This window comes from Callospermophilus lateralis, chromosome 11 (assembly GCF_048772815.1).
Source record: "Callospermophilus lateralis isolate mCalLat2 chromosome 11, mCalLat2.hap1, whole genome shotgun sequence".
Classification (NCBI taxonomy): Eukaryota; Metazoa; Chordata; class Mammalia; order Rodentia; family Sciuridae; genus Callospermophilus; species Callospermophilus lateralis.
The window spans coordinates 5,373,766-5,401,404 of NC_135315.1; the positions used below are offsets into that span (position 1 = coordinate 5,373,766).

General features: G+C 38.3%; 1 protein-coding gene across 3 annotated transcripts; it reads left to right on the forward strand.

Moving 5' to 3' along the window:
* Positions 1–5: 5 nt before the first annotated feature.
* Acox1 (acyl-CoA oxidase 1) lies at positions 6–27,569 on the forward strand. Of its 3 annotated transcripts, none has more exons than XM_076870861.2 (14): positions 6–231; positions 669–828; positions 7,456–7,616; positions 16,441–16,548; positions 18,336–18,455; positions 18,596–18,711; positions 19,141–19,310; positions 20,863–21,025; positions 21,581–21,771; positions 22,005–22,184; positions 22,310–22,415; positions 22,531–22,674; positions 22,781–22,987; positions 23,502–27,569. In XM_076870861.2, exons 1-14 carry the CDS (start codon positions 123–125, stop codon positions 23,550–23,552), a joined length of 1,986 nt encoding a protein of 661 aa, XP_076726976.1. In that variant the 5' UTR covers positions 6–122; the 3' UTR covers positions 23,553–27,569. The 3 variants fall into 3 exon arrangements, with proteins under 3 accessions (XP_076726976.1, XP_076726975.1, XP_076726977.1); XM_076870860.2 differs by lacking the exon at positions 7,456–7,616 and adding an exon at positions 14,294–14,454 and having other exon boundaries at positions 7–231; XM_076870862.2 differs by lacking the exons at positions 6–231; positions 669–828 and adding an exon at positions 14,294–14,454 and having other exon boundaries at positions 7,547–7,616.
* The last annotated feature ends 70 nt before the right edge of the window (positions 27,570–27,639 follow it).

The following is a 27,639-nucleotide window of genomic DNA, read 5'->3' on the forward strand; positions in this document are numbered from 1 at the left end:
CAGCGGGGCGGGGACTCGCGACGTCCTGGGACTGCTCTTAGGGTCCAGCCGGCGCTAGAGCTGCGGACACTGTCGCTTCTGCCAGCACCGCCGCTGCCTCGTCTCCGACACTGGCCGACACCATGAACCCGGACCTGCGCAGGGAGCGGGCCGCCGCCACCTTCAACCCGGAGCTGATCACACACATCCTGGACGGCAGCCCCGAGAAAACCCGGCGCCGTCGAGAGATCGGTGAGGGCGGCGGGCCGGCCTCCGTTCTCTCGCAAGCAAGGCTGAGACCCCCTCGAAGAGGAGTCGGTGGCGCTGTGGGGCTTCGGGAGAGCTGAGACTCCCACTTGGAGGGACGGCCCATGACAGGGGTTGGGGGTCTCGCCCTTCCCGAGCTGTGCTCGCGATTCAGACCTGCAGTCAATGAAGGAGGGTGGATTTCGCTGGGGCGCGGTGGCGCACGCCTATAATCCCAGCTACCCGGGAGGCTCAGGCAGGAGGATCGCAAGTTCGAGGGCAGCCTCAGCAATTTAGCAAGACCCGGTCTCAATTTTTTCTTTAAAAAGGGCCGTGGTACTGCTCAGTGTCAGACCGACCTTGGGTTCAATCCCCTGTACCGGGGGCGGGGCTTGGGGAAGAAATGTCTGTCTTCCTCTTGATGTCCTTTAACTCCCTTGTAGAGAACCTGATTATGAACGACCCAGACTTCCAGCATGAAGACTATAACTTCCTCACTCGCAGCCAGCGTTACGAGGTGGCTGTCAAGAAGAGTGCTAGCATGGTGAAGAAGCTGAGGGAGTTTGGCATCGCAGATCCTGACGAAATCATGTGGTTTAAAAAGTAGGTATACCTTAGCACAGGGCAAGTATTTTTTTTTTTTTTTTTTTTTTAAGTTTTCGGCGGACACAACATCTTTGTGGTTTTTTTTTTTTTTTTTTTTTTTTTGTATATGGTGCTGAGGATCAAACCCGGGCCGCACGCATGCCAGGCGAGCTACCGCTTGATCCACATCCCCAGCCCCAGGGCAAGTATTGTTAGCCCAAACTTGACAGCTGCGGACTCTTTTATCATCGTACTTGGCATGTGAAGGCCCACACAGGCATAGTTTCGTGCCCATTGAAAGTTGTACCTGTGGAAAATAATGTGGTTACTTTTGTATCTAAGCTTTTTAGTGAGATGACATGTTTGTAGAATGCTGGTAATAAAAAGAGAGTTTTCATTCTCAAGAATTCAATCTCAAGAATATTTTATTTTTCAAATTTTTTCACTAGCATCTCAATTTGGAGTGATTTAAATGCAGGAAGAGGTTGCTCTTTCTAAGAAAGAGACCTACTAAATTTCTGAGTTTGGAAAGGTTTTCAGTTGCAGAACCAAATGTTGAAGTATTTTGTAGTAATAGCATTTTATTTTTATAAGATAGTGTAGTTCTTGAGTTTAAAATAATGGGAACTATGAGGATGGAAGAAGAACATTAGTCAAACCTCAGAATGAATTTGAAGTATTCTAAGAACCTAGCATTGTTGAATCTAGTGACAGGTTTAAATGGTTGTCTTGTGCAGAAAAATCTGCCTTGGTCCTAGTGCTGGAAGAGAGTCTTTTTCTCAGACCACCTGTTTTCATTGCATTTGCTTTGGTTTTTTAATTAGATAAAGACATATGGGGCTGGGGTTGTAGCTCAGTGGTAGAGCACTTGCCTTGCATGCATGAGGTCCTGGGTTCCATCCTCAGCACCACATAAAAATAAATAAATTAAAATAAAGATTGTGTCCATCTACAACTAAAAAATATATTAAAAAAAAAAAGAAATATGGAGTTTTTGGCTTAACCTAAATTAACACTCCAGTATCAGATTGTTTTGGTCTATAGCATCTCTTACATGTCTCATTTATTTCTGGGCATCTCCTTTTTTAAGTTTCTGTGTTTTAGAGGAATTCCAATATTTTCATCAGTAAAGATTAAATTTGGGGATGGGAGTGTAGCTCATGGTAAAGGCTTGCCTAGCATATGCACAAGACCCTGGGTTCAATCCACAGCACTGCATAAAAATAAGTGAAAAAGCTGAGTGCAGTGGTGCATACCTGTAATCCCAGTGACTTGGGAGACTGAGGCAGGAGGATTGCAAGTTCAAAGCCAGCCTCCATAATTTGGCGAGGCCATAAGTAGCTTAGTGAAACCTTGTCTCAAAATAAAAAAATAACTGGGGGTGCAGCTTAGTAGTTAAGTACCCCTCGGTTCAGTCTCTGGTACCAAAAAATAAATAAGTAAGTTAAATGTTGTGAATGTTGTATTTTCAAGAATGAAGATATACCATCCCCAAAACCCAAAATCCTAACATTTTCTCTGATATGCAGATGCTGATTCATAATGGAGTGGGGGTAAGGAAGAATACAATTACTTTAGATTTCATAATGGGGTGAGGGGAGAGGAGGGGTTATGGGGGATGAATGATAGTAGAATGAATCAAGACATAATTATTCTATGTACATATATAACTATATGATCAGTGGGATTCTACATCATGTATAACCAGAAGAATGAGAAGTTATACCCTGCTATATATGATGTATCAAAGTGCATTCTGTCATGTATAACTAATTAAAACAAAAAATGATTATATATAAAAACATGAAGATATATGAAACATGTTACAAGTTCTACCTTTGTGTAGTAATGCTCCCCTATACTACTTTCGGTAAGGCATTTAGCATCAATTTTCAACTTGGCTTAGTTATTATGAAGACGAAATGACCTACTCTGGCCCTTAACACTTTGCCCAGAACTCCATTCAATTTGTTTTTCAAAATTTTTTATTTTTGGTAACACAAATTGGAGTATTCACCAATTGCCAATTATTCATTTTTGTTTCTGAGGTTTGTGACTCATGGCTGTGAGGATATTGAGGGAGAGTAAATTCTAAATTGTTACCAAATGACCTGAGTTGAGTTTGTAAACTTTTAAAAATTAGTTAAGATTGTGCACCTCTGTAACCCAGCTCATGCCTATAATCCCAGAGGCTCAAGAGACTGAGGCAGGAGGACTGCTAGTTTGAGGCCACTTTCAGACTCTGTCACAAAATAAAAAGGGCAGGAAATGGAGTTCAGTGGTAAAATGCTGCTGGGTTCAATCCCTAGAACCAAAAAAAGAATAGAAATTTGGGGTAGTTTTAGTTTTTTAAGTGGTTGATGCAGACACTTTCAGAATTGGTATACATTATAACTTGGTAGTTTGTGGTGTGTAACCAAACATAAGTGAAGTTACAGGAACTAGAATAAAGTTTTTGTGTTGGCTAAAGAGCCTGTGGACTCCAGTCATCTTTTTTTGTGTACCACTTTTCACCTGAAATATTAAAGTATCAACTTTAACAACCCTTTGGTATCCTCCCAGTGTCCCTAGGCTATGACAGGGAGATCATAAATTAGATTGGAAATTAGTTTTGGCAGTTACTGCCTGAGATCAAATAAGCCAGAGCATATAATCCCATCAATATGATAAACTCATCAGTTGTGACCAATGTTTTGATTTGCCACTAAAAAAAATGTGAGTGGGAGCTGTGTAGCTCAGTGGCAAAGTGCTTGCCTAGTATGTGTGAAACACTGGGTTTAATCCTTAGCACCACATAAAAACAAAATAAGGGCGTTCTGTCCATGTTGCCAGTTAACTATGACATACCATTAGTTGTGAGATATATTGGATTTCTTAAATGCTAAAATGAGGGGGAGGGCGCTAGAATTAATGAAATACAGTAATATTTCTGGGGACTTGGGGCACTTATTTGTCTCTTTTACATCCATTTCTCCTATCACAAATAAAACTTAAAGAGCCTATTTTGAAGCTGACTTAATATTGGTAAAATACTTTTCTAAGATTTTCCTATTTCAACAAAGAACTGTTTCCTCTAGGCTTTGCTGCTTGGAGAAATGTTTTACTAATCTTTCCTGTAACTTTGTCTTTATGCTGTTTGCTATGAAAAGAAAACTGTAAAATATTCTTAAGAGTTATTTGAAATTCTAATGAGGATCAGTTTTTTGTTAACCTTCCTAGGTTTTCAAAGCTGGTTTCCAGTAGCTGTGGGTGCAGCCCAGGGGTAGAGTGCGTGCTCAGCATCTGTGAAGGCCTGAGTTCATCCTAGCACCCCAGAAATAAAAATAAAGAATTAATTAAAGCTGGCTCCTTAAAAACCATTGTCAGATGGAATTAAACATCATTTAACACACTCAGTTTTTAAGTTGTTTTTCAGTACTGAGAATTGAACTCGGGGGTGCTCTAATATTCCCTAACCCCACCCCCCTTTTTTTTCTATTGTGCTGGGGATGGGACTCAGGGCCTTGTGCACGCTGGGCAAGTGCGCTACCACTATATCCCCAGCCCCACATTTTGTTCTTGAGTTGAATTTTAAATGCCTAGAAACAAAAACATATTTATTAAGAATGAAAATATTTCATAGTTTTATTTTGTATCCCATATTTTTTATTATTTTCTCGAATTATTTTGCATTAATGTCATTTTTAAATTTTTTAATATTTATTTTTTAGTTGTATCTTTATTAATTTATTTACCTTTATTAAATAATATCTTTATTTTATTTATTTATTTTTATGTGGTGCTGAGGATTGAACCCAGGACCTCACATGTGCTAGGCAAGCACTCTACCGCTGAGCCACCACCCCAGCCCCCATTATTATCATTTTCAGAATTCTTTACTAAATTATTTGGCCTTTTTGGTTCTCTCATGGAATGTGAGTGCCTTAATAGTTTTACCCAAATTACCATGCCACTTTTTTGTCTTCTCTTTCTTTTTTTTTTTTTTTGGAACTGAGGATTGAATTCAGGGACATTTTACCATTGAGCCACATCCCCAATATTTTTATTTAATTTTTTTTTTTTTTAATATTTATTTTTTAGTTCTCTGCAGACACAACATCTTTGTTTGTATGTGGTGCTGAGGATCGAACCCGGGCCGCACGCATGGCAGGCGAGCGCGCTACTGCTTGAGCCACATCCCCAGCCCTAATTTTTTTTTTTAGGGGGCGGTGCTGGGGATCTAGCCCAGGGCCTTGTGCATGCAAGGCAAGCACTCTACCAACTGAGCTATAGCCCCAGCCCTATTTTTTAAAATTTTGAGACAAGGTCTTGCTAAGTGCTGAGGCTGGCTTCCCTAGTTACTGGGATTACAGATGTGTGCCATGGGTGCCTGGCTCTTCTCTCTTTTTTTCTTGTGGTACTGGGATGGAACCCAGGGCCTTTCAAGTACTAAGCATGCATTCTACCATTAAGCTACATCCCCTGCACTTTTTAAATTTTATTTTAAGCTGGGCTTAGTAGATTGTTCAGGCTGACTTTGAATTTGTTGTAATCCTGTATTGGCTTCCTAAGTAGGTAGAATCTCAGGCATGTACCACCATGTCCAGCTACTGCTTTTATTTCTCAGACATTCTATATGTTTGTTTCTTTATATATTTATGAAAGGAAATGGGAAGGGTATAACTACTGGTTGGTTTTAGTGAGAGGTAGAATGCTTGAGATGTGGTATATTTTCCGCATTATGGAACTTGCATAATAAAGGAGTAAACTGCTGCTTAACTAGAGTACTTAGAAATAAACTTCCCTGTTCTGCATATTCTTAATCCTCCTATTTTCCTCCAATGTTTGGGCTAAAAGGCATTTTACTAGTTTGGGGCTTTGTTGTTGTTTGTTTCTCTATTTGCTTATTAAGATGTTAGCTAGCCAGTCATTTCTTGGATATTTGGCAGTGTTTATCCCTAGCATTCCTGAAATGTGATTTTCTACCCTAAGCTTATGACTGAAACTATTGGCGCGGAGAAAACATTTTTTACTGATGCTAACCAGCAACCTCTATTCACTTTTACACGACTTTGGGTACATTCCTTCTAGTGGGATCTGTAAGAATTATAACAAATCACTGGTTAAATAGAAGTATTAGTATCTAGTCAGGTGAGGTAGCACATTTTTGTAATCCCAGTGACTTGGGAGGCTGAGGCAGGAAAATTGCAGCCTCAGCAACTTAGCAAGGCCCTAGCATCTTAGTGAGACCCTGCCTCAAAATATAAAGAGGAATGGGTATGTGACTCAGCAGCAGAGGACTCTAGGGTTTAATTGCCAGTACCTAAAAGTAATAATAATAATAATAATATCTAAGAGCATCTATCCACAGAGTGGTTGATTTCTAATTGGTTTATGATTTGAATAAGATAGAAAACAATGAGATAATTTGAACAGTATTTACTTAGAAAATAGAAAAATAAGAGGGTATTTCGTGTTTGCGGTTGCTTCTGTTAAGGAAGTAGGATGGCTTCAGGGCTTCCCTAGAGTGGACCGGCAGCTTACTCTTCCATGTCTTGTTCATATTCTGTTCCTGGACAGGCTGAGATATACTGCCTTCCTAGTCATTCATTGAGAACACATGAAGATCAGTAAGATAATATGTATTTTGTATTTTAAGCTCTTAGGATGTGTCAAAGTACAAAATACACCCCTAGAAAATCTATGAGACATCATAACCAAAACATACTAGTATGTGTAATTTGTATTTTGACTATTTCATGGATTTGTATTATGAGAAGAGAGATGAGGGCTGAATTCAGTGTGATGTAGAGTTCCCTTAATCTGGAGTAATATTCATTGGCCTTTGGGTAAGTTTTTAACCTGTACACATGACCTATTGCCCATCTATGAACCCTGGGGACTTTTAGACATCTTTAATTCTGTTCTGGAATATACATTTACTCTCTGGTATATTTGCTTAGATCATTTTGGGAAAGATAGTTTAAATTATTCTTAAGATCTTTTGTTAACAGTTCTGCAAATCAGTATTCTATGGAGTTTCTTTTGATGTTCAAAACAAACTATTAAAACCTGAAAGTAATGCAAAAACAAATAAAACTAAAAAAAAAAAATTCAACCCATCAAACCAGCGAATAACACCAACAAAACAAATTGTTTGGGATTAAGTGTAGAATTTAAAAAGGAATTCTGGGGCTGGGGATGTGGCTCAAGCAGTAGCGCGCTCGCTTGGCATGCGTGCGGCCCAGGTTCGATCCTCAGCACCACATACAAAAATGTTGTGTCCGCTGAAAACTAAAAAATAAATATTAAAATTCCTTCCCTCTCTCTCTCTCTTTAAAAAATAAAATAAAATAATAAAAAGGAATTCTGGGGTCTGGGGGTATATGTGGCTCTGGTTAAGTCTTTGCTTAGAATAGTGAGGCCCTAGCTTCAATCCCTAGCACCAGAATTATGATCCTGAAATTATCAGAGGGAGAGAGAGATACCACCAGATCCTTATGTTGACTTTTTAGGTAATAAAATAGTAAAATTGATATTTAATTTAATAAGAAAGGGATTTCAGTTTTCCTGACCTTCATCCTAAGGGATAAGGTTGTTAGGATTGGGTAATAGGGATGCAGTTTCTAGAGTAAGGCTGAGATCCTTTTCTTTTCTCTCCTGTAGACTACAATTGGTCAATTTTGTGGAACCTGTGGGCCTCAATTACTCCATGTTTATTCCTACCTTGCTGAATCAGGGCACCACTGCTCAGCAAGAGAAATGGCTGCACTCATCTAAAGGACTCCAGATAATTGGCACCTACGCCCAGACGGAAATGGGTCACGGTTAGTCCACATCTGAGGGTCCGCGGGTAATCCACCTCAGGATTTCACTTAAAAGTGACTCCTGCCATTTTATTTTTATTTTTTTCTGCTGCTAGATGTTTTGGATTTTATTTTTAAATTGTTACTTAAAAATTTGGCTTCTCTTTTTCTCCTAGGTTATTATTTTCCCCTAAATTGGCCCAAAACTCTGGCCTGTTTACATCCTTCAGTATTATTTCTTAAAACCTTTTATCATTGTCCTGTGAACAAGTGCTAAGCAGTTTGGAAAGCTGTGGTTTAAAGGTATCAAAGCACACTGTTATGTTGGTGCATTTATTAAAAACTTTGGAAATTCTTTAGAGGGTTAGTAATATTTGGAATATGTCTCTCTGCTTTAAGAAAATTAGATGTGGATTTTAATGGATACAGGGTGATGGCAGGTAAACGTCTTACTCTTCCGCTGATCAGTAGCAACCCTGCAGTTAGGAGAAAAATTGCATGGTTCTCTTCATCTGACTCCAACAGTATTTACATATATTTTTCCATACATATCTGTGGACCCTGTATTGCCAGTAATTCTTAAATTGTTCCTAAATGCCTGACTACTTTCAGTAATCTGAAAAGTAGTCATCTTAATGTGAAATAGGTTCATTTCATAGATAAAGCCATTGGCAGGTTTGAGTGTTTTGAATTTGAGCCTGCTCAGTTTCATCTCACTGTGAAAATGGAAGGGAAGGTGGAAGGACTGTAAGAATCAGGAAAACTTGACTTTATGTTTAATTTTTAATTGGCTACTCTTTGATTTATGAATTGGTTTAGGGAAAGTGTTAGTTATCAAAATACCTCCATGGGGACTGCAGATTCTGTTCACATTACAAGCTCCTTACTAAACACTCAAGACATTGGTGTCAGGATACCAATCCTGAAATTAGAATCAAAGATTTCCTGAGGAAAGAAAGATAACATTCCTTATACAGTCTTCCTCTCTCTCAGAGAGAGAGAGAGAGAGAGAGAGAGAGAGAGTGTGTGTGTGTGTCCGTCCATGCATGCATGAATGCTTGTAATCTTGAAGTAGCTTTGTGGTACAAACCCTTTTTTTTTGTTGTTTTCATATATATCACTTTAGCATTTAATTGACTTAATAGCATCCTTCATAAGTGACATAACATGTGGAATATCCTGAGGCTAATGGGTCTCTCTTTCTCTAATTGGTTTACTACTTCTGCCTCTACAAAGTACATTGCAAATGTGTTATTTGCCCTAAATTTCAAAGAGAGGGAGAAAGAAATGAAGACTTGAACTTCACTGATTTGAGAACAGAAATTGGGCTAAGATTCTATGTTGTTCTATTTACATTTGCTAAATTTTCTTTCCTATATTGCTTCCAAATAAGTATTTTCTTATGTTTAAATGGATTTTGTATTAATCTCTGTAGTTTACTTTAGAATAGTGTTGTGAGATTAAGTTTTGTTTCTTGCTGGGATGTTATTAATTTACATTGATGTTTTATGTTGACTTCTATTCTTTTCTAAGTAAACCAGTTACTTTGTTGGTTAATTTGTATCACAGGACAGTATTACCTCATATAGAATAGGTAAGCCTAGCATGGTGGTTCACACCTGTGTCTTGGAGGTTGAGGAAGTGTACCCTGGACTCAATCCCCACTACCAAAAAACAAGCAAAAAGTTTGTCAGCATCAGGGAGGTGGCAGTCTAGTTACCTGCAGAAAGAGTTCATTACCACTTTATCTCTTCTCCCACAGCATGTCCTTCCTCTTCTAAAAACATGCCAGAAAACTCAAACACACTTACTCTGAGGGATTGTGAGTCTTAATTAAAGGCTGAGGCCAGAACCAAGGGGGCTGTCTTACCTGGGGTTCTGGGATTGAAGGGACAGCCTGTGGAAGCTGATCCAGCATTACCATCCTGACCACACATATATCTTTAGACCACAAGTGGGTAGTATGTTCTTTAAGAAAAAAGAAAAAAATATATATATATTAATTTTTTATTCTAATTAGTTATACATGACTGTAGGATGCATTTTGACATAAATGGAATATAACTTATCATTCTTCTGGTTGTGCATGGTATAGAATTACGCCTCGTGTCATATATGCATGTAGGGTAATAATGTCTGATTCATTCTACTAGTATATTAGTTTTTCGTTGATCTTTTCATGGGGATTCTTTTTGTCTTGTTTTCTTTTCTTTTTTTCTAAAGAGAGAGAGAGAGAGAGAGAGAGAATTTTAATATTCTTTAGTTTTTGGCGGACACAACATCTTTGTTTGTATGTGGTGCTGAGGATTGGACCCGGGCCTCACGCATGCCAAGCGAGTGTGCTATCGCTTGAGCCACATCCCCAGCTCTTGCCTTATTTTCTATCTTTTTTTTTTTTTTTTTTTGGTACAAGGTATTGAACTCGGGCACTCGACCACTGAGCCACATCCTCAGCCCTATTTTGTATTTTTTACTTAGAGACAGGGTCTCACTGAATTGCTTAGAGCCTCACCATTGCTGAGGCTGACTTTGAACTCACAATCTTCTTGTCTCAGCCTCCCCTGCCACTGGAATTACAGGTGTGCGCCACCGCACCCAGGTTTGTCTTGTTTTCTATTATTATTTTAGGAATGTAGAACTTTATGATGTTGCAGTATCTGCAAATTTCCACTGTTAATACTTTTTTTTTTTTTTTTTAAGAGAGAGAGAAAATTTTTTTTTTTAATATTTATTTTTTAGTTTTCGGCAGACACAACATCTTTGTATGTGGTGCTGAGGATCGAACCCGGGCCACACGCATGCCAGGGGAGCGCGCTACGCTACCACTTGAGCCACATCCCCAGCCCTGTTAATACTTTTTTCATGATTTTTTTTTTTTTCTCATGGTATTGGGGGGATTGAATTCAGGGCCTTGTACCTGGTAGGCAAACACTGCCACTGAGGTACATCCCCAGCTCTTTTAATTTCATTTGGGGATAGGGTCTTGCTAGGTTGCCTAAGTTGTCTTGCTAAATTGGCCTCTGGCTTGCAATCCTTCTTAATCCTCCTGAGTAGCTGAGATTACAGGTGCATGTCATCATGCCTGGCTTATTGATACTTAAATATTAAATAAAGCACCTTTTTTCCTTTGAAAGTAAAGACCAGTAGTGAACTTGATTTTTGTAAGTCACTACTCTTTCCTTGCCTTTTCACTACTTTCTCTCCACATGCTAGATAGTCTTCTGTTCTCTTTTTCCCCAAATGATTCTCTTTTTGTTGATTCTCCTATGAGATTTTTTTCTCTGGGTATTTAGGTCATTCCAATTTCCCCACCATTATTGATAATAATATAAACTTTATAAAGATCTATATTCTATGCTGGGGATATAATTCAATGGTAGAGTGCCTGGGTTTGATTGCCAGCACCACACATGCAAAACAGTATTATTTGGGGTTTTATCTTTGGAATATCTTTCTCAGAAATGAATTACTGCTTTGAAGGGAATGAACATTTTCTAGTTTTTATTGCATGCATAGTTTGAGACTTTTCCTAAAACAACAGAACAATGTACAATATATATATTTTTTTAAATATTTGTTTTTTTAGTTGTAGGTGGACACAATGTCTTTATTTTACTTATGTGATGCTGAGGATCAAACCCAGTGCCTCATGCATGGTAGGCAAGTGCTCTACCTCTGAGCCACAACCCCAGCCCGATTTACCATATCTTTAGTAACTTCTTTTTAAAATTTTTTTAGTTATAGATGGACACAATATATTTTATTTATTTTTATATGATGCTGAGGATTGAACCATGGTCCCACCCATGCGAGGCGAGTGCTCTACCACTGAGCCACAATCCCAGCCCTCATTTCTGTTTTTTAATATAGTTTTAAATCTGATAGGATAAGGCTCCTATTTTTACCTCAAAATACATGTTTGAGTAAAAAAGAAATAACATTTATTTGGTGTTTTGTTGTTGTTGTTATTGTTGTTGTTTGGTACTGGAGATTGAACACAGGTGCACTTAATCACTGAGCCATATCTCCAGCCCTTTTTATTTTTTATTTTGAGACAGATTTTCACTAAATTTGTTAGGGCCTTGCTAAATTGTTGAGACTGGCTTTGAACTTGCGGTCTCCTGCCTCAGTCTTCCAAGCCACTGGGATTACAGGTGTGTGCTACTGCACCTGGCAAGTATTGTTTGTTTCTTAAATATAAATCTTATAATATCCTGAGTTAAGTTGCTTAACAAATTTTCCGTATTTTGTTATTTAAAAAGAAAAATTTATTGTAGTTGGACACACTACCTTTATTTTATTTAATTATTTATTTATTTTTATGGGAGTGCTGAGGATCAAACCCAGTGCCTCATACATGCCAGGCACTCTACTGCTGAGCCACAACCTGTATTTTGTTATTTTTTATAAATTGTCTTTCTCTTTTCATTCATTTCCATATGAATGAACCTAATGAATAAGAATTCAGTAGATTTTTTTTTCCACTCTTTTTTTAGCCTTAAAGATTTTCTCAGTTGATTATTTGCTGTATTTTGTTGTTTTTGTTGATTTCAGAATTATAATCATGCTATCCATAGAGATGCTATTTTTATTTTTATTTTTTTTGTGTGTGTATTAAGCTATTTTCCTCTTAGTATTGGTTTCCATCCTGGTAGCTTGTAGGAGAGACCTGGAAAGACTGTTTGGTGTACGGTGTAAAAAGAACTGACTCTAGTGCTTCTCTCAGTATAATCTTGGTACTTTGTTGTTTTTTGTTTTCTCATTTATTGTATTATTGGAGATTGAATCCAGGCCTCATGCATGAGCACTGTACCACTGAGCTATACTCCCTTCCAACTCTTTTAAAATTTTGTTTTGAGACAGTGTCTCACTATAAGTTACCCACACTGGCCTTGGACTTGTTATCCTCCTGCTTTAGCTTCTTGAATAGCTGGGATTATAGCAGTGCACCACCAACCTCAGCTGGTGTTTTTAAATTTTATGTTAAATTAGTTAAGAGAAATACGTAATCATCATACCAAATCAACTTTTTACAACAAATACTTGGTTTGAGTCAAAAAAAACATCACTTTCTCCTTGTAGCATTTCTAAATTTTAACTACTTCTGAATCATATTTTAATGAGAAACATTTTTTAACCAAAAGTGTTCTTCAGTTTCTGATTGTAGTAGTTGTACCCGCTGCCTTACATGTTTTCCATGGTGGCCCTCGGTGCTCAGTGTTACTCCATAGCACACCACACAGGTGCACCCCTTGAGTCTGATGAGGGCTCCCTTGTGGCCTTGCCTTCACCAAGAATTACTGATTTCTAGTAACACAAAATAGCCTCCCATGACAATACTGAAAGACTGCTCCCAGGTTTCAGTGCCAGTGGAAGAAGCTAAGTTGCTTAATAAAATTTCAATATTTTGTTACTTTTGTACAAAATATTTTTCTCTTTTTTGGGATTTCATATGAATGAACCTAATAGATAAGAATTCAATTGATTTTTCCCTCACCCCACTTATATCCCTTCTCCCATACTGGGGATTGAACCCAGGGATGCTTTAGCACTGAGCTATATCCAGGTTTTTTTTATTTTTTGAGACAGGGTCTCACCTAAGTTGCTGAGGCTTGCCTCAAACTTACAGTCCTCCTGCCTCACCCTCCCAAGTCTCTGGGATATTTATTGGTGTGTGCCACACATTCTTTGATTTTTATATGGTTGGTTAGCTAAAAGCCCATCTACTTGATTGCAAGTCATTGATCAGCCTTTGTCTGAGCAATGGGACCTCATTATTTTCCTACTTACCTTAGAACAAACTGAGAAATTTAAAACCTGAAACATTGTGTAAGCTCATTTCTAAGATAATTAAGTAGAATAATAGCTACAATATATAGTTGATTAATTGGGAGCTGGAGGTGAAACAGAATGCTAGTGACTTGAAGCACACAGAGGCATATAGAACTGTTCCTATTTTTAGAAAGAAATCTGAGACACAAACTTTTAAGTGGAACAAAATGACCACAGAAATGATTTAAGACTAAAACCAAGATGTTTGTAATCATTGGTGATAATTCCTGAATAATCATAATGGAACGCTTGTTATGCATGGATCTGTAATTTGTGATTATTGTAGTCTGCACTAGAAATTGCATGTCTTTTTGATTATTGAAATTATTGGGATGAAGAGCACTGTCAATTTTTGTATTAATTTGTATTTCAGGTTGGCCAAAATATCCCAACCTAGAAGCATTATTGAAATTGCATCTAGGAAAAACTTGAGTGGGGAGGAATCATATTGTTACTCTGAGGGAATTACAGTTTTCCCCTGTTTCTCTTCCATCAGAGTAGTCTCATTCTACTTAAATTCTCCATTCCATACAACCTTTTCAAAGTTTTTGTTAACTTTGATTTAATTGCTGGACTGGAGTGGTACCTTGTACATGTGGCTTTGTGCTGCATGGACTTGGGGATTGGCAGCTGTCTCTACTATACTCCTTGCCAACTTAGGAAAGGTGGTGATTGCCTGCGAGTTGCGAAGTAATACAGAAAGCAGCAGTGCTCCCATCCTTGTGAAGTGCACATGACTAATTCATACTTACCCAAGGTTTTTTTTCCCCCCCCCCCCCTTCCCTCACTCTATCTGTTCAAATTGATGGTTCTTTCACACCTGATGATGATGCTTTCAAATGTCCATCCTTGGTATTTCTCCGAAGCTTTGTGCACCGAGGGCGACCTGAGCCTTTGGATCTTCACTTGGGCATGTTCCTACCCACCTTGCTTCACCAGGCCACTGCGGAACAGCAGGAGCGTTTCTTCATGCCCGCCTGGAATTTGGAGATTACTGGCACTTATGCCCAGACAGAGATGGGTCATGGTACAGTGTGTTCAGTCTACCTTCTGGGTGGGGTGGGCTTCTGCCAGCTGGACAGGTATGGAGTGCCCATCTCCTGTTAGGAATGGCACATCAGCCAACTACGAGCTATTTAAAAGAGCTCCTTCTGCAGAGTCCTGGTTTGGACATAGATAATGATTTGGTCATGGAAATTAAAGTTATGTTATCATAGTGATTTTCTGATTAATTTTTTATGGTTCCCATTCAAAAGGTCAAGAATGACAAATTAAGCCTTATTTACCAAATGATTTTTCAAGTTCATTCATGTTATATAGAATCTACACATAGAATTTGAACCCATGTATTTTCTTTGTTACTGTCTGATTACTGCTGATACCCTAATGCACCTTTGCAGATCCCAGAAGTACATATTTAATTGTATGTATGTTCTTTGGCTTGCTTGAGGGAAATGAGTAGCTTAGTATAATGAAAATTTGCAACATTTTATGCCTTGAAGTTATTTATATTTTGATTCAGTAAATCCAGAAAAGTTCTGAAGGTGGCTTGACCAGAAAAAATAAAAGATAAGCCGTACTTTCAGGCTGTTGGCTTCAGACTTGGTATATAGCACCTTTCTTTATTTTCCACCCTCATCTGCCCTGCTTCATGAACCTAAATGGGGCTGAAGATAGTAGCTATTCCTCTTATTTGTTCTGAATTGGTGTCTCTTTTGCCATTTACTTAGTTCTTCCTACTTTTTTCCTGCTCTGAGAGTTCAGGAAACCTACTGTATTGCCTCTTAATTCCTTAATTCTGTAGAGTTGTCTTTTACTACTCAGTGGGGAATAGTAGTTTACAGGATTTTATAAGAGGCACAGCAAAATAATTCAGTTCCTTGTGCATTTGAAAACATTTTGTCTTTATCTGTTCTGTTTAGTATATTTTTGTTTTTTTCTGTTAAAGTTTCTTTGGTGAATGGAATATAAGTGCCTGGGTTCTTGACTCCCCTACAGGGGAAGACTGAATTGCACATAAACTAGACATTTCTGTTACTTGTCTTGAAAATTTTGAAATATTTTATAGTTTAAGCATTCAGTGAGATCTGGCATTATCCAAGTAGTTTGGTAGAAAGTCCTCAGTATTTGCTTAGTAGAGTTTAATTAGAGTGTCACCAGGGACATTTTTCTATAGTTCTTTTCAAAGAATTTTAGCTTTTTTTTTTTTTTTTTTTTGTGGTGCTGGGGATCGAACCCAGGGTCTTCTGCATGTGAGGCAAGCACTCTATCAACTAAGCTATATCCCCAGTCCACAATTTTAGCATATTTGTATTAGACTTTAAAACACAAGTCCCCATCGTATCTTTAGTAAAACATGAAACTAAGAACCCTTCCCCTGTCGTACTTGTGGCCCAGCTAGGATTTTAAAAGTCCTTCTTTAAGGCCTTTTTCTTCAATGAATATACCTTTTTAAGTTCTTATTTTCCATCCTAGCAATCATTCTGAAATAAATTATCAATTTACCAAAAAAAAAAAAAAAAAAAACTTTAGCTGAAGTCTGTTCCTGTCACTTATTATCTCAGTTTCAGTAATAAGTAGCTCCAGGATGTTGAAGTGGTGTGTTAAACACAGTACACATCATGGAAATTTGCACAACTGAAATTCAGAGATGAGTTTAAAAGGACAGTAAACTTCCCTGGTAGGATCATACATTATAATCTTAGGAAAATACAGTTCCAAGCTTCCTTTGCATTTTCTTTTGGTTGGTCTAAAGAAATGTTACAAATTAACTAAATCAGATGTAAAAATGGAACATGCATGATATATACCTTTTCAGCCTGTGGAAAACTGACTGATAGAATGGGAAATTAATTATCTTGCTTATCAACCATTTGTACTCATCTACAAATGTAGTGTTGTTAGGTTTTGCTTTTCTCTGAGATACTAGAGCTATGAACTGGGCAGGAAGTTTTATCCTGCACCACTATTTTTACACATGTTTATCCAAAGGAAATGTAATTTATTTCCATAGGAACTCATCTTCGAGGCTTGGAAACCACTGCCACGTATGACCCCAAAACCCAAGAGTTCATTCTCAACAGTCCTACGGTGACCTCCATTAAGTGGTGGCCTGGTGGGCGTAAGTGAATTTTTTAGCATTTATTGGATATTTTGAAGATTTGTAATGAGATTATATGTGCAATGTAGACCTTACGTGAGAATATCATTTTGAAATGCAGAAAAAAAACTTTTTTAAGTCTTTAAACTATTCATAACTTCCTTTCGTGTTACATATTATATATATTTATACATCTTACCCAGAAATGACTATTATGCTATTTTTCTTAGTTTTTCATCAGATGTTCCCACATATTACCACACTTTCCATCATCATCATTTAAAGTAACTTAATATTGGGCTGGGGTTGTAGCTCAGCGGTAGAGTGCTCACCTAGCTCATGTGAGGCCCTGGGTTCAATCCTCAGCACCACATAAAAATAAATAAATATATATATCATATCTTTACGTAAAACATGAAACTAATGTCCAGCTACAACTAAAAAATATATATATTAAAAAAATAAATAAAGTAACTTAACATTATCTTACCAAACAGTTAAGTATTTTTAAAATTTTTATTATACATATTTTTTTTTTTTTTTTTTTTAAGTACTGGAAGTTGAACCCAGGGATGCTTTACCATGAAGCCACATCCCCAGTTCTTTTTATTTCTTTAAATTTTGAAACAGGGTCTTGCTAAGTTGTTGAGGTTGGCTTTAAACTTGGGATCCTCCTGCTTCAGCCCCTTAAATGCTGTTTTTAGTATTTTTCATTCTGAATTATTGTCTTGGAATATATAGGTCAGATGGCATCAATGGTTGAAGGATTTTATTATCACATTATTTTTGCTATGTGACATTATATTTTGATATGAAGAAAACTAGAATGCAAAAGAGTGAATATTATCTCTGGAAGTATTAGCCAGAGGCCGCCTGCCCCACAGGAGATTGTACAGTGGTGGGAGGATTTTTTTTAAATCTCTGCTTCTCAGTGTGGTAGCCACCTACCACATACCGTTCTTGGGCAGTTGAAACAAGGGTAACTAGGGAACTGAAACTTTTATTTAATTAGAATTAATTAATTAATTAATTTTACATTTGTAGTTGTAAATGGACACAATACCCTTTACTTTATCATGTGGTACTGAGGATTGAACCCAGCAGCTAAGCAAGCCCTCTACCACTGAGCTACAAACCCAGAAAAGAAGTAATTTAAATTAACATTATGATGGTTATCCTAAAATTTTCTTTATGTAAATACGTGAGAAATAAGTAGAATAAAGCTGTTTTTATTTATTTTTAAATTTTTTTTAGAGAGAATTTTTTAATATTTATTTTTTCGGTGGACACAACATCTTTATTTTATTTTTATGTGGTGCTGATGTTCAAACCTAGTGCCCTACGCATGCCAGGTGAGCGCGCTACTGCTTGAGCCACATCCCCAGCCCCATAAAGCTGCTTTTAAATGAAGAATTGCTTTGCCAAAATTTAATAAATTTTAATAACTGAACTTAAGTGACTTCTTTCTGAAAAGTAGGTGGAAGACTGTCTTAAAAAAGGCTGTCTAGGGCTGGGGCTGGGGCTCAGTGGTAGAGCACTTGCCTAGCATGTGTGAGGCACTGAGTTTGATCCTCAGCAGCACATACAAATAAATAAAATAAAGGTCCATCAGCAACTAAAAAATATTTTTAAAAATATTTTAAAATTTTTAAATTTTAAAAATTTAAAATATTTAGAGTTGTCTAGACAACTTGCTCTGGCTTATGTTACTTTAACACACTGTTTGTTGTCCACTCTTCTGTTTGCACCTTTTAAAAATATAAGAGCATCTGCCTGCTCACTGTCTCCTGTTCTCTTTGATATTGCAGTCGGGAAGACTTCAAATCATGCTATAGTTCTTGCCCAACTCTTCACTCAGGGGAAGTGCTATGGATTACATGCCTTCATCGTACCTATTCGTGAAATTGGGACCCACAAGCCCTTGCCAGGTAAGGAATGTTCATTGGATGTCAAGGTGAAAATTAAACTGAGCACTTGCCTTGCAAAAAGTGTAAGGCACAACTAAATAGGAGGCAGGAAGTTGCATTAGAGATTCAAGAATCTCATGTCTTTCTGTCATCTGCTGTAGGTATTACTGTTGGAGACATTGGCCCCAAATTTGGTTATGAAGAGATGGACAATGGCTACCTAAAGATGGACAACTATCGTATTCCCAGAGAAAATATGCTGATGAAATATGCCCAGGTATATTTAGCTAGAAAACAGGGCCCAGGATGCCCAGCATGGGGGTGTAGTGGCTACTGATAACCATTGGTAACCATGGGCTAGAATAATATGTTTTTATAAAGGTGATGATGTTTTTATTTTTGATGCTTCTTTTATTGTGGCCGTGAAATCAGGAGCAGTTGACAGGGGTGAAGCAGTTGACCTAGTTTTTAAACTCTGGTTCTCAAACTTTTACATGCTTTAGAATGATCCAGAGGACTGGTTAAAACGCAGGCCTTGCACCCAGAATTTCTGGTTTAGTGAGTCAGTGTAGGCACTGAGGTGTACTATTTCAGACAAGTTTCCTGGTCATGGCTGATGCTGCTGTTCCAGGAACGTCACCTGGAGAACCACTGAACTACCACTGGGCTCACAGAAGGAAGCATCAGTTCCATATTGTTCTTCCAGGTGAAACCTGATGGCACATATGTGAAACCTCTGAGTGACAAGCTGACCTATGGGACCATGGTGTTCGTCAGGTCCTTCCTTGTGGGAGAAGCAGCTCGGTCTCTGTCCAAGGCCTGCACCATTGCCATCCGCTACAGCGCTGTGAGGCACCAGTCTGAAATCAAGCCAGGGTGAGGATAGCATCTGAGATGGTGTAGTACTGATATTGAGATATCAGAATTAAATATGAGTAGAGAAAATTCATTAGCTGTGAAAAATTAGCTAGGGTGGCTGGGCACAATGGCCCATAGCTATATTCGAAATTACTCAGGAGGCTGAGGCAAGAGGATTGCAAGTTTAAGGCCAGCCTGGGCAACTTAGTAAGACCCTGCATGAGACCTTGGACTCAGTCCCCAGTACAAACAAACAACAACAACAAAAATATAGAGTGGCAGTGTTCTAGGCCTTTTACTTAGTATCTAGACTTCCTTGTTTTGAGAGGAAAGATAAGAATAACCATCTTACTGCTGCCCCCCACCTTAGGGCTGGGTATCTGACCCAAGGTGTCAAGCGTTTTAAGCTAGATTTTACCACTGAACTATATCTTGAGCCCGCCTTATTATTTTTTATCCTTCCAAGTAAATAGAAATGATGTTATTTGAAGTATTATAAAGGATATGTTCAAAACACTGAAATCAGTATGAAAGTTAAAATTACTGATAATGGTTACAAGTTGTATATAATGGAAGTAGCATTAAACTTGATTCCCTTAAGAATAAAGAAACTGAAGCTGGAGAGTATAGCTCAGTGGTAGAGCACTTGCCCAGCACGTATGAGACCCTGGGTTTGAACCCCAGGGCTGCAGAAAGAGTCCAATGAGAGCTGGGCGTGGTGGCACACACCTATAATCTCAGCAGCTCAGGATGCTAAGGCAGGAGGATCATGAATTCAAAGCATCCTCAGCAACTTAGTGAGATCCTAAGCAACTCAGTGAGATCCTGTCTCTAAATAAAATACTAAAAAGGGCTGGGGATGTGGCTCAGTGGTCGACTGCCCCTGAGTTCGTTCCTCAGTACAAAAAAAAAAAGGCCAATAAGAACAGACCTTGGGGCTGGGGTTGTGGCTCAGTGGTAGAGCGCTTGCCTTGCACATGTGAGGCCCTGGGTTCGATCCTCGGCACCACATAAAAATAAATAACAAAATAAAGATATAAGAAAATTTTTAAAAAGAGAGAGCAGACCTTTATTAATTCTTAACACTTCAGAATATTTATCTCTATGTATTTGGTCTTCTCCAAGATTGTGGTCAAAATAGCTGATTCACCATATTGGAATGCTGGACCTTGTTGGCATCCCGTTCCTTTTATGAGGTTATCTAGCTTTGGTTTTGTGTGTTGCCCAAGAAGCATGGTTTCCTTAGTCATACTGGAAAGACTAGGATGGATGGGACTTTTGCACCTAAAAGATTTTGTCCATCTGTGGTGGTACAGAAAAGAAGCTAAGGGCATGGTCTTACAGATCCAAAGAAACTAGATTTAAGTTGAGGATCTGCCACTCATTAGCTGTGTGACTTCTGATTCTTAACCTTTTTCTTATGTGTAAAATGAAGATAATGACAGCTATTTTGCAGGGTCTTTATGAGGATAAATAAGTGATTCAAGAGTGCTTAGACCAGAATCTGGCACATGGCAATTTCTGATTAAGCATTTATTTATTACTTTTTTTCTTTGTCTATTTAATTTAGTGAACCAGAACCACAGATTTTGGATTTTCAAACCCAGCAGTATAAACTCTTTCCACTTCTGGCCACTGCCTATGCCTTCCAGTTTGTAGGCGCATACATGAAGGAAACCTACCATCGGATTAACGAGGGCATCGGCCAGGGAGATCTGAGTGAGCTACCTGAGGTACATGTTGAGTCTCATTTACTAGTGGGTGCCCTTCTATTTCACATTTTTTTTAAAAACAACTGTGTTTATTTGTTTGTTTGTTTGTTTCATGGTGCTGGAGATTGAACCCAGGGCCTTGTACATGCAAGGCAAGCACTCTGCCAACTGAGCTATATCCCCAGCCCCTGTTTCACATTTGCCTGTTGGGAAATGTCCAGAAGAAACTACACGGGGTGATTTCCTGAAAAGAATGACGTATTCTTGGTACTTTAACTGATTGAAAGTGGGTCAGATACAAAGATGATTTTAACTTTGTGGGTTTGTTTTTAAGTATCATAAGTATTGAACCACAGTGGTCATTTGTCAGTCAAGGGAACATGAAAAGGGTGACTTTTGCTAAGTCAAATGTTCAGAAGTGAGTGTGAGAGTGTTATTAATTCAGGCCGGTCAGCTGACTGCTGCTTCACTTAATTTGGAGAGCAACTGACGGGTTAGAGAAAGGTGTGTGTTATCTCATTGGAACACAGACACTGAGCACCATAGGTGTTCTTACGGACTGTGCTTGTCCCCCAGCTTCATGCCCTCACTGCTGGGCTTAAAGCTTTCACCACCTGGACGGCAAACGCTGCTATTGAAGAGTGTCGGATGGCTTGTGGTGGTCATGGCTATTCTCATAGCAGTGGTATTCCAAATATTTATGTCACTTTCACCCCAGCCTGTACCTTCGAAGGAGAAAACACTGTCATGATGCTACAGACAGCCAGGTGAGAACTGAATTCACGATGTCTCCTATTGATTTGAGTCCTTTCCATGGGTTCCTGTTGCCATGCTTTCTCACGCATGTGCATGTATATTTGTTTGCAAAAGACATAGTTTGGCACCTGTCTTGACTCACTGTTTTTATCTGTGGTCAGTCTAGCAGGTCTGAAACACCTGTCACGTGGTGCAGTCTGTTTCAGGAGTGGGTTACTAAAAGTACATGTACTGGTGATTTTAGGTTCTTGATGAAAAGCTATGACCACGTGCACTCAGGAGAGCTGGTGTGTGGCATGGTGTCCTACTTGAATGACCTGCCCAGTCAGCGCATCCAGCCACAGCAGGTGGCAGTCTGGCCAACTGTGGTGGATATCAACAGTCCAGACAGCCTGACAGAAGCATACAAGCTTCGTGCAGCCAGGTGAGCTCACCCTTGGAAGCTCAAAGACCCAGCTGTGGGGGCTTCTGGGCAGGGTAGATTAGAGAAGGCATGAGTACTGTGGATCATTTCCTCAGCTCTCCACTTTTCCTTCATTTCCTTAATAGACTAGTGGACATTGCTGCGAAAAATCTTCGAAATGAAATGAGTCACAGGAAAAGCAAGGAGGTAGCATGGAACCTAACTTCTGTTGACCTTGTTCGAGCAAGTGAGGTCAGTAGTAGTTCTCTCCCCTCCCTCTGCCCACTCCACTTTTCTTTATTGGCCTGGTTGCTGTGTTTTGGGGTCTTCCCCAAGGTCCCCACACACTGTTTTCTTTTTTATCTAGGCACATTGCCACTATGTGGTAGTTAAGCTCTTTTCTGAAAAACTCCTCAAAATTCAAGATAAATCCATCCAAGCTGTTTTAAGGAACTTATGTCTTTTGTATTGTCTGTATGGAATAAGTCAGAAGGCAGGGGATTTCCTTCAGGTAAGAATTCTTTAAGTAAAAAAATAATTATTATCTATTATAGTTTTGTGTATATAAACCTCTGTTCACATACATATTTTTATGTATTTATTTTGGTTTACTTTAGGGGAACATCATGACAGGGTCTCAGATTACCCAAGTGAATCAGCGTATAATGGAGTTGCTCACTATAATTCGCCCCAATGCTGTTGCTTTGGTTGATGCATTTGATTTTAAGGATGTGACGCTGGGCTCTGTTCTTGGCCGTTACGATGGGAATGTGTATGAAAACTTGTTTGAGTGGGCCAAGAAATCCCCACTGAACCAAACAGAGGTAAGAAACACATTCTTTCTGCCTTCTGAAGTTCTTCATTTATTTTTTTGTAGGGCTAGAGATGGAACCCAGGGTCTCATGCATGCTAGCAAGGCAAGCACTAGGTCACTGAGACACACTCCCCGCCCACTGAAGTTCTTTTTTTCAGTATGAGGTAGAAAAAGCCTCTGGAAAGCCCAAAGGCACTGTGGCCACTTTATTTGAGCAACAGATTCAGAAAGGAACTGGTTTATTCCCACAATAAACAGGGTTTTAATTTCCTTGAATATTTAATAACTAATTGAACACTGTACTTTTGAGACAGAATCTTGCTAAATTGCCAAGATCTTGCAATCCTTCTGTCTTGGCCTTCTGAGTCCATGTCTACTCAATTTGACTCAGTTTTTTTTTTTTTCCTTCCTAATTTGAATCTGAATCCAAATGAAGCCCAGATAACTTCTCATTAAAAGTAGGCTATTTACATGGCAATATGGCAAGGTTGTAACAGTATTTCTGCCCTCTCCTTTCTCTACAGGTCCATGAATCTTATCACAAGCACCTGAAGCCACTGCAGTCCAAGCTCTGAAGTGTGAGAAGGACAAGTTACGGTGGCTCCAGAAAGCAGCTGTGTGCATCTCTCTCTCCTACCCAAGGCACACATCTGTGCAGAATCTTTATCACATTCATATAGCTGTAGAACAAATGATAAATTGGCCCTTTTTCTCTTTTTATAAATGAAGAAAAAAATGAACAGATTTCAGAGATTAAATTGAAAAAAGGATGCGTTCTAAGTGCAATTAACACTGAAAGAGACTTCTCAAGCATTCAGAAAAAACTAAAGAAATGGCAGTGTGACTTCCATTTGTAATGCTGCTGACCCCCGTTAGGTCATGACTTTTGATAATTAGCAGAATTTATCTACTAAGTACTTAATTATTTTTTTAATTTTAATTGCTAATCACTGGAATCATGGGCTATTTGAGTGTGTTTAAGCAAAAGTACTTTTTAAATGGGACAAAACCCTTCCAAGCTTTCCTGCTAGATGACCTGTTGCTCCTACTAGGACTGGCTAAAAAGTAGGGCTGAAGAAGTGGGATGGGGAAAGGAAAGTAATAGGAAACCTAATGTGAGTGAATGTGTGCTTGGCACATTTCCTGTGTGCTTCTTTCCTTTGCTGATGTGTTGCTCCCTTCTGACCCACATTAGCATTTCCAAGAGGCCTCTTTGAGAGAGGCCCTCTGCAGGCCCTTTGTCTTAGTTAGAAATTCATCACCACTGTAGGAATTTCTAATTGTCTATGACTCTTTTTGTCCTCAGCTTCTTGGGAAGGAATAGATAGCAAAGTTATCTCTATATATGACATTTGGCCATTGCTGGGGCCTCAGTCAGTGTGTTCATCTTCTCCCTCCCTCCCTCTTGCATTCCTCTGAAAGAGGTACTGAAGAAAGGAGGAAAACATTCCTTAGTAGAGTACATGTAGGCAGGATCTGCATGCAGCTGTGGCACTGCTGTAGTTTTGGTGACCTTATTAACTAGATTTCCTGGGACAGTCCAGATTTTTCTGTCATATAGGCATAAGCCATTAAAATACTTGGAGGCTACTAAGTGTTTGGCACTAGAAAAATAAATGAAAATTTCACTTAGGTCACCACTTATACCCAGAAAAACCCTTTGATACAAACCATGTGTTCTGATTTTTGTTTAGAAAATATAATTGAAACGACTAAAGGGTAAATGAAAATTTCATAGATTGTTTCCTATTATATGGTTTTGCTGTATGTATCAAGGAGCTTTATATGAGTTGCTAAATTGTTCTTCCAGTTGAAATCTAATTTGCACAATCATTCTGTATTTAAAGGTTAAACATATACCTTTTAATGAATTTTTTTTAAATCAATGTTAAAAAATATCACTTGATTTTTTTTTTTTTTCTTTTCTTTTTTCAATACTGGGTATTGAACACAGGGGCTCTCTACACTGAGCTACATTCCCAGCTCTTTTTATTTTTTATTTTATTTTTAGGCAGTATCTTGCTAAATTGCTGAGGTTGGCCTCACTTGAAACCTCCTACCTCAGCCTCCCAAGTAACTGGGATTATAAGCATGGGCACTGTGCCAACCACTTAATCTTTTTTTAAAAAAGCCTTTTTGTGATCCCTTACTCATGAAAAAGTTTCTAGGACAGTTTCTGAGAATAAATTCAATGGAAACAATTTCCTTCTATGAACCTGACATAAAATTTGTCCCACGGGAGCTGGTAATATAAGTGAGACTTTTAGGTTACAACAGAAATACTGTCTGTTGACACAGCCTTAATTTTTTCTCTCTTAGAACTGATAATTGCGTTATGATTGAAGAGTTGCACTGTCACTCATTGGCTGTATATTGACAATTCAGATTCTGGAAAATTAAGAAATGAATTATATGACTCCATATTGACCTGTTAAATGTAGAATTGCCAGGCATGTTGCATGCCTGTAATCCCAGCTACTGGGGAGGCTGAGGCAGGAGAATTGCAGGTTCATTTGCCTGAGAAACTTAGCAAGTTCCTGTCTTGCTAAGTTTTTAAAAAATAATAAAATGAAAAGGGCTGGGGATATAGCTCAGTGGAGGCACTTGCTTAGCATGTGCAAGGCCCTAGGTTCAGTTCCTAGCAAACACAAAAAAGGAGTTAATTTCAGAATTAGTGTTAAAATGCTGTATTCATAGGTGAACATTTATAGGCAGCAATTTATGGTATCTGAACTGACCCACCTAATCCAGCTACAAAGAGCTGGGATCAGTCTTAGCAGATTTCAGAGATTGTGGGCCACAAAGTCATCTTCATTCAGCACCTTGAGTTTTATTTTAAAACTAAATATGACATTTGATACTAGTATTTTTCTTAATATTGGGATGTTTTTGTCTTGAACTTTGTGCAATGTAATCAAAAATTAAAAATGTAGTAAAATCTCTGATTTGTAATATTGAGGAAAAGCATGCCATGTAAATATGTTTAACTTATGAAGAAATTTTAAATGTAGGTTTGTAAGGTCTTGGTAACGCTAAGAATGAACAAGAAAGGAACAATGATTGAACAAGTAGCAGATGTAAATGAATATTATTAATGAGATTTTTCTACTAGATAATACTGAACCTTTTTTAAAAATGAAATTTTGACGCTAACTAGATATTTGTTATTTTAAATGGATGGAAATTGAACTTCTTCCTCATTTATTGCCCCAATAGATGAATGCCAAGGTATTTCAATGTTTGGACATTAGTGACCTCCAAGCACAGTTGAGTCCTTGCTTTGGCAGCACATATACCAAAATTGAAACTATGTAAGTTAGTATGGCCCCTATGCAAGGACGACACAAACTTGTGAAGTGTTCCATATTAAAAAAAAAAAAAAAAAAAGTTGGTCCCAAGCCTTTGTGGCCTTTAATCTTAAGGACATTTGCTTAATTATGTTCACATGCTTTCTTATGATTTCAGATTCCACATATCTGCAGGCATTTTATAGTTCCTAAAGCTAACATGTTAGGTCTTAATTCTTCATTATAATGCTTTGGAGAAATACAACTCTCCATCATCCTGGAATTCTCTGGGATCAGTAAGTCTTTGGACAATTGCTGTCCAGTTTCTTCCCTCCCTTTTTCTGAGTTCTTCCCATCCATCTTATTAGGAAGGAAATGAATTAGTTGCACATGGTCTGTAACACCAGTCAACTTTTATATATGTGGAGGGTACACCTGGAATTACAGATTGTCTTCAAGCAGTAACTATGCTTAGAAATTGAGAACAAGACTTGTTGATTCTTTTTAGATAAGTTTTGATGGTTTTCATGAAATGATGCAGTTGTAAATCAGCTAGCATTCAGTACTGCGTTCTTATATGATTAAAACAAATGACTGTAATTAAATTACTTCATTAAATTAAAATAGTGGTGGTAGGGTTCTGCTTACAATTGTCCACACAAAATTTTTCAGTGCCTAGTCATGTGGATCTATGATAGTATGAATATATAATGAGTTTTGCTTTAGGGTTACAAACCACTTACTGGTTGCAGATCCCAAGATTCAGGATGTTTTGTCTGATTTTTTTCTAGTGCTAGGGACGGAACCCAGGACCTCACACATGTTGAACAAGTGCTCCACCACTGAGCTACTGCATCATCCCTTGTTTTGCCTTAAATTTAAGTGAGCCATTGATTGTCTTGGGACTGTAAGGACAATTAGGAGTAATTTCAAGAATTCTCAGTAAAAAAAAAAAAAAAATGTTTTGGTACAATACTGTTGACTGTTTCATAAGATGATTTCTAGGTAGCACATGTGTGATAACTTTAACATAATACTCCGACTGCTGACTCGTTGGTAAACATCTAATTTCCAGTAGCTATGGATTCAACTGAATGACTGGTTTAAGTTTGGTTCCCACTTAATCTGCATTTAGCTGGAATTCGTACTCAACCCTGGCTTGACCATCCTGTGGGGGTGGGAGTGGGAATCATGGGATAGCAATGACCCTCCAGTATTGCTTGATCTGGGAGTAAGCCAAACCACTACTCCTATTTTGCTTTGTGAAACTGAATAACCCTTAATAAAAAGCACAGACAAGAAAAAGGTTTTGTCTTTTTTGTTGGGTAATGGTGTTGGGTTTCACCCTGGCTGCGCAACTTTGATCAATGAACAG